Raw genomic sequence first — 13,622 nt, 5'->3', positions numbered from 1 at the left:
AGCATGTCATAAATGTTACATTTATGCAAATTTCTCTGTAAAACGACCTGAAACACACTGTCTCATAATTACCATTTAACAATATAAACTGAGGCTACACACCAACACAAATGCCAATCCTAACAAGGACACACATGTGATCTTTCTCTTAGTGTTTAGGTATGAACACAAAGTTAACAGCACAAAGCAAAGATGAGAACCAGCACAGAGACTTTCAAGTGATTCTACTGTAGAAACATGAACAGGTGGAAACGAAAGCTGCAGCCTGACCGATCATCAGTTTGTTACCTGTTGAATTTAGGGTCTGGCTGCTTGGCTGGGGTCAGCATTCACTCAGCTTTATCACCACTCTGGGTTCTTGGCTAGCTTAGCGTTAGCATGCTGTCTACAGGATGCAGTTTGGACTTTATCATTGTGCTCTTGTCCATTTGTACAATACAAATAATGCTAATCTCCATATCCACTTTGCACACTATTTTCCACCTCCTGAACATTAACTGAAATCACCTGATTGTAGCTCAAGTGCAACTGAAAAGATAAGTTGATAGGCAATGACTGATCAATACTGATTGATAGGAGAGCACACTAATAATCCCCGTCCCTAGTGAAGTTAAAGCTGAGTGTATGTATGCTGCCCCCCAGCACAGCAGCCAGAGCAAAAACAGCAATGATCAGTCAGTCTTGCAGGACTTTTGTCTTATGTTCTAATAGAACACCACTGTGGCGATTGCTGTAAAGTGTTTTTGGGGTTGTTGACTTTGTACTCATATTTAAACACTAAAAGAAAGGTCTCTGGTGTCCTTATTGAGACAGGAATCTGTGTCAGTGTTTAGAAGGTAAAATGCATCTCATGCTATGCTAAATGAGTAACACAAGAGTAATGTAATTACTGAGTATTTCAACTAGTTTTTTCTCCAAGGACTGATTAATGCATTACTTTTAAAAAAGTGACAAGTACCTTCTTCTGAGTAGTAACCCCAACATGGCGACTAGCGTGACCACACACATAGCACAATCATCGTAGCTCTGAGATCCAGCTTCTAAATGTGATCATCCTTCCCAAAATATAATTAAAAGTGTGAGGAAGGAAGGGAATCCAGTGTGGGATAGAGATGAGCAATTGCAGATCATAGTTAGACTTCCAGGAAACAAGTCGAGGAACACTCAGGGCGAATCATAACTACATGACCTTAAGAACAGCAGCAATATTAATAAATGTTTGTTTTCTGTGAAGAAGTGCAAATCAGTTGTTGTTGGGTTTTTTTGTTTTTTAACTTTGTTGTTAAAAAGTAATCTTTAATAATATTTAATTAGGAACAGCCAACAATGCATTATATTAAAATTTATGTAAATATCTTTATTTGCTGCCAGACTGTCATGTAAGGACAGAAGGAAGCAAAAAGGCCTTCATGTCAGATTTTCCCTGACGGAGAGAAAGAGAAATTTAAGGTAGCTGGAAAATAACAATAAATTGAAATTTTGATGACTGATTTTACAAGCATTGGATGCGCTGGGAATAAACAAGTGGAGAAACAAGAAATACTTCAAGTGAGGTAATGGAGCCACTGGCGGAGGGGCGCAACGTATGATAAAGCTGCACACAGCTGTCACGCTGGGGATACAAAGTCTTTCTCTTGGCTGTGATTGCATAAGAGTGCCTCAGAAACTGACAGCCACGAGCAAACAAGGCTCGGTTTTTGATCCACGCCTTTTCTGAGCACGGGACCGAGCGTCGCCTGAGACGCTGCTGCTGGGAGGAGAAGAGGAGCGATCTACAGATCATCCCTCGCTTTCCTCTCACAGAATCATGCAACTTGTAGAACAGGTCTAAACCTGTTGACAGAGTTTCGATAGGATAATCACGCACAACACTTTGTCACTTTCGCTGCACGCCCCCGCAGCACTCCCACCACCTCCCAACAGTGATCGATGGAGTGTTCCCCGGGCCCGCTGGCTGATAGTGACAAACGAATGGCCAGCCATCCTGACACACACTGGGGGACAGAAGAAGGATGAGGAACTGGAGCCGGGGGGAGACGTGGCGGCTGACGCACAGGCTGGTGAGCAGGTGCGTGCCAAAACTCGCACGGTTTTACCCCTGCTCTCTCCTCACTTCTCCTCCGCTGCAGATCCCTCTCATTAAACCCCACCAGCGGATGAATAACTGCTTGTGGTGAACCAAGCATTTAGCAGAGCCATAGATCTGAAAGAATCAATAGGCATCAAAGTTCCTACTGAAACACTGAACTGCATCTGAATTTCTCTGTTCCACACAACTTTCCAATCCTTTTATGGGTGGAGGCGTGTCCAGCAGTGTTTTTGGGCCATCAGATCAACAGTTTTACAAACACCAACCTATTAATGTTCGATCACTCAAAGTCTCACAAAGTCCCTCACAGGACTGACACCTTTAGGTGAACACGAGTAGGTGAAGGTAAAATAAGGTAAATAAGTGTTTAAAAGAGAAAAACCATTAAGACTTGCTGTATATTAAATTACATTTGCCTTTTAAAGCAAGCATGTCACATAGCTTTATATGTTAAATATTAAGCTTATTAATTTGGGTAACCTGATCTTATCCCTCATAAACATCAAGCAATAATTAAAGTCTTTTTTTTGCGTGTGTATACATTCAAAGCTTTCGACTTCCACAGTTTTAAATGCAACATGTTCAAATACAACACATTTTAAATGAAAAGCACTAAGGGAAGCACAGATGACTTTAAAATTTCTAAAGGACACTTTTTACCTGCCCTCAAAATTTGAACTGGAGCTTGATTTGATGGCAGCGCAGTAACTGGATTCATGGGTTTCTGTCTGTGCAGTTGTGGCATCATTACATTGCAATAAACATAAAGTCTCTTGCGATTTGGCATCGTGATTAAAACCAAGATTGAACTGAATCGGAGATATCAGACTTGGAACACAGTCCCACTGTTTTGAGACTGTGCTCGCGTGGCCTTTTCATCAACTCTTTATCCGCTTTTTTGGCTTTGAGACTTGACTTTGAAGGGAACCGATTGGAAACAGCTCAGAGGTTTAGATTTGGCTCATGGTGAAGATGAAATTTCCCAACTCTCTTCATGCGCATGTTGCTCCCTCAGTTTATCCATTCGATTCATTGCCTGAGTTTACTCACCTCTGTGATGTGACATCCTCTACATACAGTGGCTTGCAAGAGTATTTGGCCCCCTTGAACTTTCCCACATTTTGTCACATTACAGCCACAAACATGAATCAGTTTTATTGGAATTCTATGTGAAAGACCAACACAAAGTGGTGCACACGTGAGAAGTGGAACGAAAATCATACATGATTCCAAACATTTATACAAATAAATAACTGAAAAGTGGAATGTGTGTAATTATTATCCCCCTTGGTCTGAGTGCAGTCAGTTGCCCATAGACATTGCCTGATGAGTGCTAATGACTAAATAGAGTGCACTTGTGTGTAATCTAATGTCAGTCCTAATACAGCTGCTCTATGACGGCCTCAGAGGTTGTCTAAGAGAATATTGGGAGCAACAACACCATGAAGTCCAAAGAACACACCAGACAGGTCAGGGATAAAGTTATTAAGAAATGTAAAGCAGGCTTAGGCTACAAAAAGATTTCCCAAGCCTTGAACATCCCACTATTAGTCGTGCACTGCACAAAGTTGGCCTTTATGGAAGAGTGGCAAGAAGAAAGCCATTGTTAACAGAAAACCATAAGAAGTCCCGTTTGCAGTTTGCCACAAGCCATGTGGGGGACACAGCAAACCTGTGGAAGAAGGTGCTCTGGTCAGATGAGACCAAAATGGAACTTTTAGGAACACATGCAAAACGCTATATGTGGCAGAAAACTAACACTGCACATCACTCTGAACACACTCTGTCAAATATGGTGGTGGCAGCATCATGCTCTGGGGGTGCTTCTCTTCAGCAGGGACAGGGAAGCTGGTCAGAGTTGATGGGAAGATGGATGGAGCCAAATACAGGGCAATCTTGGAAGAAAACCTGTTGGAGTCTGCAAAAGACTTGAGACTGGGGCGGAGGTTCACCTTCCAGCAGGACAACGACCCTGAACATAAAGCCAGGGCAACAACAAAACATGTTTAAAACAAAACATGTCCATGTGTTAGAATGGCCCAGTCAAAGTCCAGATCTAAATCCAATCGAGAATCTGTGGCAAGATCTGACAACTGCTGTTCACAAATGCTGTGCATCTAATCTGACTGAGCTGGAGCTGTTTTGCAAAGAAGAATGGACAAGTATTTCAGTCGCTAGATGTGCAAAGCTGGTAGAGACATACCCTAAAAGACTGGCAGCTGTAATTGCAGCAAACGGTGGTTCTACAAAGTATTGACTCAGGGGGCTGAATAATTACGCACACCCCACTTTGCAATTATTTGTAAAAAAAAATGTTTGGAATCATGTATGATTTTTGTTCCACTTCTCACGTGTGCACCACTTTGTGTTGGTCTTTCATGTGGAATTCCAATAAAACTGATTCATGTTTGTGGCTGTAATGTGACAAAATGTGGAAAAGTTCAAGGGGGCCGAATACTTTTGCAAGCCACTGTATTCTGCTACGACAGTAAGCCTGTTTTCTAATGGTAACGCTTACAGAAGACCACTGCACTGGAACTATGCTTGCTCGACCTCTTTATCAACTGTTTTTCTCCATCTCTCCTTTTTTTGTTTCTGTGTCATTTTTCTCTCAGACCCAATTAACATCATGGGCAGGCTGCTGTAGCTAAACCTGTAATGATAATGGTCGGGGAAATGGTTGTTATCTGGGACTGTGTGTGGGTCTGATGGCTTTTTCCCCCAGCAGGGCTTATAAGTCATTGGGTTTATCTAAACAGGGGGTGTCTCCCTTCAGCCTACCGTCTCTCCCACACACACAAACACACACACACACACACACACACGTGCGCACACTCGCGCACACTCACATTAGACAAAGTAAAACGCTTTGATCTGAAGGCCTCCGAGCTCATAGGGTGGTAATCCATTCTCACTGTGCCTCCCTACCAGTTCTCCATCACTCCTTAAGCTCCCATGTTCTCCGTTGCTGTGATATACACACCGGGCCATGCCAAAGCTGTTTAGCAGTCTGATGAAGCTGCAACCATCTAATGTGCCAAGTCTATGAAGGATGTGGACCCAGAGAAAATCGTCTTCCTTTTTGAGTTTTCCCCTCCATTTCCTGTTCCACTCAAACTCTTCTTTGCTCGCTCAATCGTTCTCCTCAAGCCTCATAATTACTTCTCATCTCTCTAGTTTTCTTCCGCCTCTCTCTACCCACACTCAGCCTGTTTTTTTCCTCTTTCTTTTTTTATCTTTCTGCTCCGCTTTCATTTCAACAGTCTGCTACGGTCACATTCTTTGCTTCGCTGCTTTCCTCTCCACTCCTCCCCTCCACACTACAGCGTTTCTGAGCCTACCTATGAAGTCGTTGCTCATTCCCAAGTCATAGTCCCACACAGTGATCTCCAGGGTCTTCTTCGCCAGCTGGTCCAAGGATACTTCATATGAAAACTCCTGTGCAGGTGGGGTACATGAGAGCATATTTACATCAATGATTCATAAACAGGTGATTGAAAGGAACTGAATTCCTAACTCAGCACGTGTTCTGTGATACGCTGGGTGCACCTGCAGGATATGACATAGTCCCTTTAAGGTATGCTTAAATTGCCATGCTTTACATTGGGAGCTCAGTAGAGAAATCAAAGAAGTTGTTAGCTGCGGTGTGGTTAATTGCAGAGAAAGTGTGGAGCTGTACCTCATTGAATTCGGGATTGAGAGTCTTTTTCTTCACGGAAGTCTTGTATTTGGACTTTTTCCCCATATCTGGCTGTAAGACGCTGAGAAAGAGAGAGAAACCAGATAAAGACATGGATTCAGCGTGATCTTGGGGGATCAGGGAACATGCTGTACAACCCCTGGAAAACAGGCTGTCAGAAACTATTACTCAAATAGCCACGGTCAATGTCTTAGTTAATCTTTGCCTATATTTCATGAAATTCTGCTACTTTTAGGTTAGTGTTAGTGTTACTGACAAACAAATGGAAATGATCACACACATGCATATTTAGCATTGCTGTGCAGTAATTAGTGTTAGGCACAAATAGAGACAGTTTACCAGGTGTTTACCATCTGTCTCTAGTGGAGTGGAGACGGATGGTAAACAGATATTCTTACACCACCAGTTTTGCACAGATTAACATACAGTGATTGTATTTTGTTTGAGAAAGTGAGTGATCTCAAATGTAAAATAGGTTTGTGCAACAGAGATCTTTGAACTCCTGTCAAACAGAGCCAGAACTTCATTATCAAACCAGCTAATCCACAACTTTTTAAAATCTTTGCCCATAAAGTTGACAGTAAAGTCTGCTGAATAGCAGAAACAAAAAGGGAGAATGAAATTTTGCAAAATGTCTTTATGAGATAACTTCAACCCAGAAGTGTTTTGAACAATGGCAGGGACAGAGAGCAGCTGAAAGAGAACGAGAAAGAGACAGAGGAGGATTGTAGACCACAGCAAGATCATAATCGTGCTGATGTTGGAGGAGTATACGCTCCAGAGAAGAGGCAACAGAATGGTCGCTGGAGGGCAACGGGATTCATCATCAGCATAAATTCAAAGTCAAGATGTTCAGGCAGTGAGATATCACACTCTTCCAGCCTTTCACTGTCAATGACGAATCCTGGCCTGACAGCTGATGCATGCAGAGCTGGAATCAGAGCGAGTGAAGGATGGAGGGGATGCAGGTGGAGCAGGAGGAGGGGGAACTGACAGAGAGCAAGGTGGCACAAAGTTTGAATCTACTGTTGGATTCTAGTGCCTTTTAATGTAAACTTTAATGCTTATCTGTCAGCTTAGTATCTGAGATAACTCCCTTTATCAATGCAGACCTTTTCTTTGTCAACTAGAAAGAGAAAAAAACAGCAGATGCTTAAGATTTTATGATGGAGAGTTCAAATGTTGTGTCCACTAGGTGGCAGCACATCAACCACCATGACAAGGTGAATGCGTTTGTAAACTGCAGCTTGTTCACAGGTTCAGCAGACAAAAAGACAACATTTACATCCCACACATCCCAAACCATTCATGGCTCTCCAGTAACTTCATTCCACAAACTCATGGTATCAAAGAAAGACATAACTGTGGGGGGTAAAAAAAACAATTTAATGTAAAATACACAACAAAATAAAAATACTATTAAGGCTTCAGATCAGATTTGTACTGATGAGTTCCAGGAATCTAAATCTGAGGTCTGTGCTTCCTCTTTGTGCTGCTTATCCAACATCTTTTTAATTTCCTCTGCTGATCCTGTTCTAGATGTAGGAAACAGGCCCATGTTAAATGGTAATAGTCACAATTTATCAAGCAAGCCTGGAATCTCTTTATTGTGGGTAAAGTAAGTTAATGTACTTCATCTTTCATAAGTTGAGATAATCTACACGGAAGCTAATAAAAAGCCAGAAACTGTGGTGTCATTTGTTTTCACTTAGTTAGGCTGCTGTAACGCGAGTGCAGGAAATAACATTATAATCTGTGCGGCCTACCCAGCAGACTGTTTGGGGTAAACATGAGTGATGAATCAACATACATCCGTGATGTACAGATGTTTTTATGCTCCATCATAATGCCAAATCAGAAGTCAAGACTCATCAAATAAGGCAACATTTTCCAGTCTGTTGTCCAGTTTCGGTGAGCCCAACAAAGTGACAAATGAGTGTATACAACTCAAAGTCGGTCCAGTTTCGTACATCAGATTAGCCTGACAACCAAATGCATCAGAGTCTGTCTTCTTAGAGAGAAGTTAAATATCTCTGAGCAATTCAAAATAAGTATCCCCTGGGTAACAAACTAACTGTGTGCCTATTAAAGTCCCAATTACTGTGTTGTTCCAGTAAAAGCCATCAACTTAAATGTTTCAAACAATGTATAAAGACGAGACACACGCTCAGCTAAATGTTTAAAGCATTAAAAAGCTCATTATCGCCACGAGATGCATCCTACCTGGTGTTTACATAATAGTTTGGTTTACTTCACAAGAAATAAAAAAGAAATCTTAAAGAAAATCATGAATCAATTAAGACAGTTGGCTAAGCAAAGCATCTTTTTAACCCCCAGCACGTGAGGCGGTGAAGTGAAAGCTCGAGGACATCTGAGCCTTAGCTCTGCCGACTCACATTCTGCATACGCCTCCAAGGGCAACTCACGCGGGAGAACTCAGATTTTCAGAATAACAAAACATTATTTGACACCAACGTTCGTAATTAAGATCGGGTAAATGGAAATAAAGGCCACAAAGGAGCAACCGAACTGTGCCCAAATTGCCACAGAAAATTCAATGTGAAAAATAATTCACGACGCAGGATGCTGGTCCACAGAGATACGGGAGGATAATCCCCTCAGTTTTTCACTAACAGTTTCTTTAAAAAGAACAGTGGGGAACAGCAAACTAAGTAACCACATGTTTATGTGCCGTATACGTGCACCGTTTTAGCTCTGCGTCACCGGCTGACAGTGACTGATAAGGTTAGCGAGCTACCGCAGCTGCTGCTGACAACCTTTAAACGCTGTTCACGAGACAAACTGTGTTTGTAATGTGAGGCAACATGAACAAGCAGGACTCATCTTTAAAAAGCCCCGTAAGGCGTGGACAAAGAAATGAGAATGCCTCCCCGTACACATACTATTAAGAAATCTAATGCAGCTACATTACTACTCAAAATGTTATGGTTTGTCTACTGGGAGTGACCAGGATGGACAGGATTAGTACATCGAGCGGCAAGGCTGAGATAGTTTGGACATGTGCAGAGGAGGGATTGTGGATGTACTGGATGAAGGGTATAAAACGGGGAAGACCACAGAGAAGATTCACAGAGTGAAGGGTTGGTGTGACAGGAGCGTGAAACAGAGATAAAGGAAGATGTTCCACTGTGGTGACCTCTAAAATAAGGAGTCAAAAGAAGATAAAGATATATATTAATAATATTTTTCATATCCTTTTCTTTCTTTTTTAAGAGTTAGGAGATGTCCTCCAATGCACATTTGTGCAATATCTCTAAAGTTAGAAACATCCTGTTTCTACAGTAGACAGGCCTGACAGCTGAATGCTCTGCCTCCCAGTTTATTTTGTAAAGTCACAAAGCCAGAGTTTATGTGTGACAAAAGCTAATAGTGGAGGCTATTATAGTACAGGCAGTTCCATAAGAATCAATCAGTGCACCCCAACTGACCCCATTAGAATCAACTGGTTATTTTCCATGATGACTGCATGACTAGACTGGAAAATTAACCACAAGTTAGCCTGCAGTCTGAGAGTGAAGCACTCTGTTTATTGGAATAATATGGTACTCTGAGGTCTTTGAGATATGATGGGGTCTGATTATTCACTATCGTGTATGTGAGGAGAATTTTTTTAGTTTTGGATTTAACAGGGAGCCGATGAACGGAAGCTAATATGGGGAAAAAAACTATGGTCTCTCTTTCTAGCCCCTGTTAGAACTCTCACTGCAGCTGGAGAAAACTTCAAAAAGTAAATCTGGGTAAATGTGCACGGGTTATACAACCATCCGGCATTGGTGGCTGGTCCAAACAACTTACAGTGCATTTGATACCAGGTTCATCTTTTGGTCACAATTCCGTCTGTGTCAAAATAATGTCCCAGTTTAGTCAAACAGTCATTGAAAAATAATCATTTGATTCTAATGGGGTCCATTAGGGTCAGCTGATTGATTTTCTAATGGAAGTGCACTGTTCATTTCATCATTATGCCAGTCCCCTATAGGCTCTTCTGACACATGAACTCTGGAAAATGCTGGGAAAGGACATCACACTGATTTTATACTTGAGAGCTAGCAGAGTAAAAATGATTTAGTCCCGTCACTCTCACTGATAGGAGCAACATAACTGGCCCGGACAGTAAGACAGTCCATCACAGGGGTAACAAAGCAAGAGCACACTCTCACATCCACACCTACGGCACACCTACCTCATTAATCAGCCTAACAAGCATGCAGTGCTAACCGCTGCATCGCCATGCTGTTGTTGTTATTTTAATAGATGCATTAAAAATTAAATGAAACGTGTAGTCAGGACAGCAGAATCAACTTCTTTATTTTTGCCCAAAATGTTTCTTTCCACCATGGGACCCACATGACGACTTGACAACTCTCCAAAAAATTCGGTACCACCGTGGTGGCAAGTTGAGGCAGAGGCTGACAGAAGAATGAGAGCAGCCCTGTGAGTGAGAGGGGGGAAATTGCTGAAAATGACAGGGATAGATGGAAGAGAGGGAGCCAACGTTAAAAACAGGGAACAAAAATAAGTTATGACACACAGATGTGCCAAAAAAAAAAAAGGAGTCACAATTAGAAGAGAGGAGCTAAATATATGCCTGCTGCAGCGGAGCCTCATGATCTTTTTACTTCGTTGTGCAAGAACAGAGAGATAACCAAACTGTAAAGCACGGCAGTGTGCTTGGTCAGCATGAAGGATTTGACATGTTTGCACTTTTTCTGCCCTTACATGGCTTTTTTTTTTTCCGACAGACTTTTCTTTTTCATGTTTTAGATTGTGCATAAAGATCAGGGTAAAAGACTCAGGGCTCTTTTGAAAGATGTCGAATAATTTAGTCTTTAAAATGCTAATTTGTCCTTTAAATGGAAGACAAATTAGTTCTAAGATAATTCTGACCTTGTGTCACTTGATTGGCTTCTAAAAGCTTAACGAGAGAGAGAGAGACTGACTGGACTCCTTATGCAGTCATCTCTTCTCTTTTGGCCTGGTTCCCTGTGGCTTTCATATATAAATATATGCACACAGAAATGAAGAATGGTTGCTTTTTTGAACCTTTATGCCATATTATTTATAATGTTATTATTTAATAGTAAAAATGTGTAGCCTATACAGGGAAATAAAACAGTGGTTAGCATGGACGTTCACACATAAATGTCTCATCAGTATGAATTCCAAATCCAAAAAAGGAAAGTCATTGAGGAAAACTGAGAATGTTTAGACACATTTCTTTTCTGGCTAAAGTTTCTGTCACACAGGCCTCGAGACTATTCAGAGACCACCTGGCAGCTGCTGGTCACCGGAGGAAAAACGCATATTTCACAACCGATCGGCACGTAGTTTCTGTGAAATCAGTTACTAAAGCATCAGTGACTCCCTGGCAACCTGAGGTTGCTCCAGAAAAATGGGTATTCCATGATCAGTTGGCAAATTGCTGCTTGAAGATGTTGGCAGTTGCGGGGTGAAACTGCTCACAAATAGATCTATTGTGCTGTACCAAAAAACTCCTTGAAATTGCTTTTGGTTGCTAGCAGGTTGTCACAGTTGCCCAATGTAACTGCTAGTCTCTGAGCGATAGAAAAAGATGAAGTTCAGCTTCAAGTTAAAAGGCGAACCTTTTAAAAAGTGTTGATGATGCAACTTTTACCTTGAAGGTGAACATTGCCCATTTCTGGTTCACGTCACTCCTTTTCTAATTTTACTACCACAGGTAGCAAGTATTTACAGACACGTCAGCATCTTCTGTGCCAACTGGCAAATGACTGGCAATCACCCCAAATAATAAAGAGGCTTTTTGTGCAGCTCCCTGCTGGAAACAGAGAGACCTGTGGTTGCCAGATGGTTGCTGAGCAGTTTTCAGGCCTGCATGACCATACCAGTATGCTTCAGCTGTGGCTGGACTTTACCCTGCCTCTCACACTGTGGTGACTGGGATAGGCAACAGCCCCACCGCGACCCTGAATCAGATAAGCGGAATAGGATGGATGGATAATCGACTGCTGCATATTTTATTTAATATCAAACATACTGTGTGTCTGTATAGACCTGAACATGCTGATAGATATGTTCAAGAAAGAATTTTGGGTTTTCTTCCAGTTTCATTAAACGCAACAAGAAGAATTAAAATTAAAATCAAAATCACGAGTGCCAAATAATCAAGTGCCAAATAATCATCCACCTAATGTTAATAAACAGTTTGTATCTGATCAGCTCTCTTTCTCTCTCTCTTACACACACACACACACACACACACACACACACACACACACACACACACACACACACACACACACTGGCATCAAGATATGCTTGAGCTGCAGAGGATGTCTGGTTTTACAGCTGCAGGACATCAGTGAACTATGTAAATTAATTCCTGTCGATTTAATTGCTCAGTACACTTAAGGGATGTAATTTACCTGTGCCAGCAACATATTTAACCCCCTAACTCCTTATTTGTTCAAAGTTAACTTCACTAAAACTTCACGGCGTTCATTATGCTGGTTCTACGGTGTGCACTGACAAAAAAAAACAGCGCCTTGAGCTGCACACCTTCAACAGCTCATCCGCTGAACTGAGGTAAACACGGCTCTGTGTGATGGATACAAAGTCCCTGATACGCGAACACAGAAGGGAACAAAAAGAAATGCTGGCAGACGGGCAGCTGAAAAGACCCAAGTGCCAGAAATACGAATCGGATCAGGGCAGAGGCTTAAACGAATAATAAACGACAAGAGTCAGCATAAAAGAAGCAGCTGGTACAATAATGTAGAACAAGAGGAGGAAGACACAACTGAGAGAAATAACATGTACCAGTGTGCACAAGGCCAAGCAGGGATATAAGATAGAATCAGTTGTGCATTCTGGGTGCACATGTAATTTTACCTTTGTTCTCTAAAACATTGTATTAGAAGAGACACTGATACTGTACAACATGCCGGCTTTAAAGTAAAGAAACAACTCCTCAGAGAAACTGCTAGTATGAGCATTTCCGACTTTCTTGTTTCAGTTGTCAACAGTTAATAAAATGACTCAGAAAATGTCCACTTGCACGAACCTTTGACACCATTAGCTTAAAAAGCAGTTTTCAGTGCAGTGATTGTAGGTGTTCCTCTTATTCAAATCAAACTACTACGCACTGAAAAAGTACTCCTTCACCTCACTGTAGAATACGTCATCCAGACTTTCCTGTAAGCCTGTACTTACAGTTCAGCAAATGCATGTCATTTTTACCTCAGATGTACTCAGAGGAGGGTGTTATTGGCAAGGAAGCTGGGTGTCAGGAAGCCTGCGTGTCAGACAAGCTGACTGGTTCTCCAAAAGTTTAGTTCAGAAGAGAAAACATGAATGCGTTTTCAAGCTTCAGCCACTAGATTGGTTGAAACGGGAGAGAAACAGTATGTTTAACCTTGTGCCTTTTCAACTGGGGATGTGTTTTCTTTACATTCATTTGAGATCCCTGTGTCATTTATTCATAAATTATAAATAATGAGAAAACTACCCATCACCCTTAGGCAATAAACAAACATCATCAGGTTCAAAAATGGAAGGCTCAAAAAACGAAATTACCTATTGTTAAACCATAAATGACGTTATTGCATCTCTCCGATCAGAGTCATCTAAAGAAAACAGAAAGGTGCTTTACAACCTTTTCAGTATTATTTTTTAGCAACCTTGTGCTGCTTCTACCTTGAAGCCTCCCACTGTTGGAGGTGGCGTTGGTTACAAGATTTGCTGTCCTGTGTGGGAGCTTTCACTCTCTGCACTGTTGGTGCTTAAGTGCAGCAGGCACGCTGGAGATTTAGCTGTGTGGGTTTTATCTGTCAC

The 13,622-nt window shown here is 41.7% G+C and overlaps 1 protein-coding gene across 1 annotated transcript in view; it reads right to left on the bottom strand.

The window, feature by feature from the left end:
* Positions 1 to 13,622, bottom strand: part of doc2d (double C2-like domains, delta) — a 36,909-nt gene that overhangs the window by 3,468 nt on the left and 19,819 nt on the right. The window contains exons 9-10 of the mRNA XM_005928235.3: positions 5,769 to 5,850; positions 5,431 to 5,527 (exon numbers count right to left, since the gene is read on the bottom strand). Of these exons, the coding sequence (XP_005928297.1) occupies positions 5,431 to 5,527; positions 5,769 to 5,850 (179 nt within the window). The remainder of the gene's footprint in view (positions 1 to 5,430; positions 5,528 to 5,768; positions 5,851 to 13,622) is intronic.

The sequence above is a fragment of the Haplochromis burtoni genome, unplaced genomic scaffold (genome assembly GCF_018398535.1).
Source record: "Haplochromis burtoni strain Fernald_Lab_line unplaced genomic scaffold, NCSU_Asbu1 Contig_110, whole genome shotgun sequence".
NCBI classification, from domain to species: Eukaryota; Metazoa; Chordata; class Actinopteri; order Cichliformes; family Cichlidae; genus Haplochromis; species Haplochromis burtoni.
The sequence above is the reverse complement of the archived record's forward strand: the minus strand, read 5'-3'. Positions and strand labels throughout refer to the sequence as shown.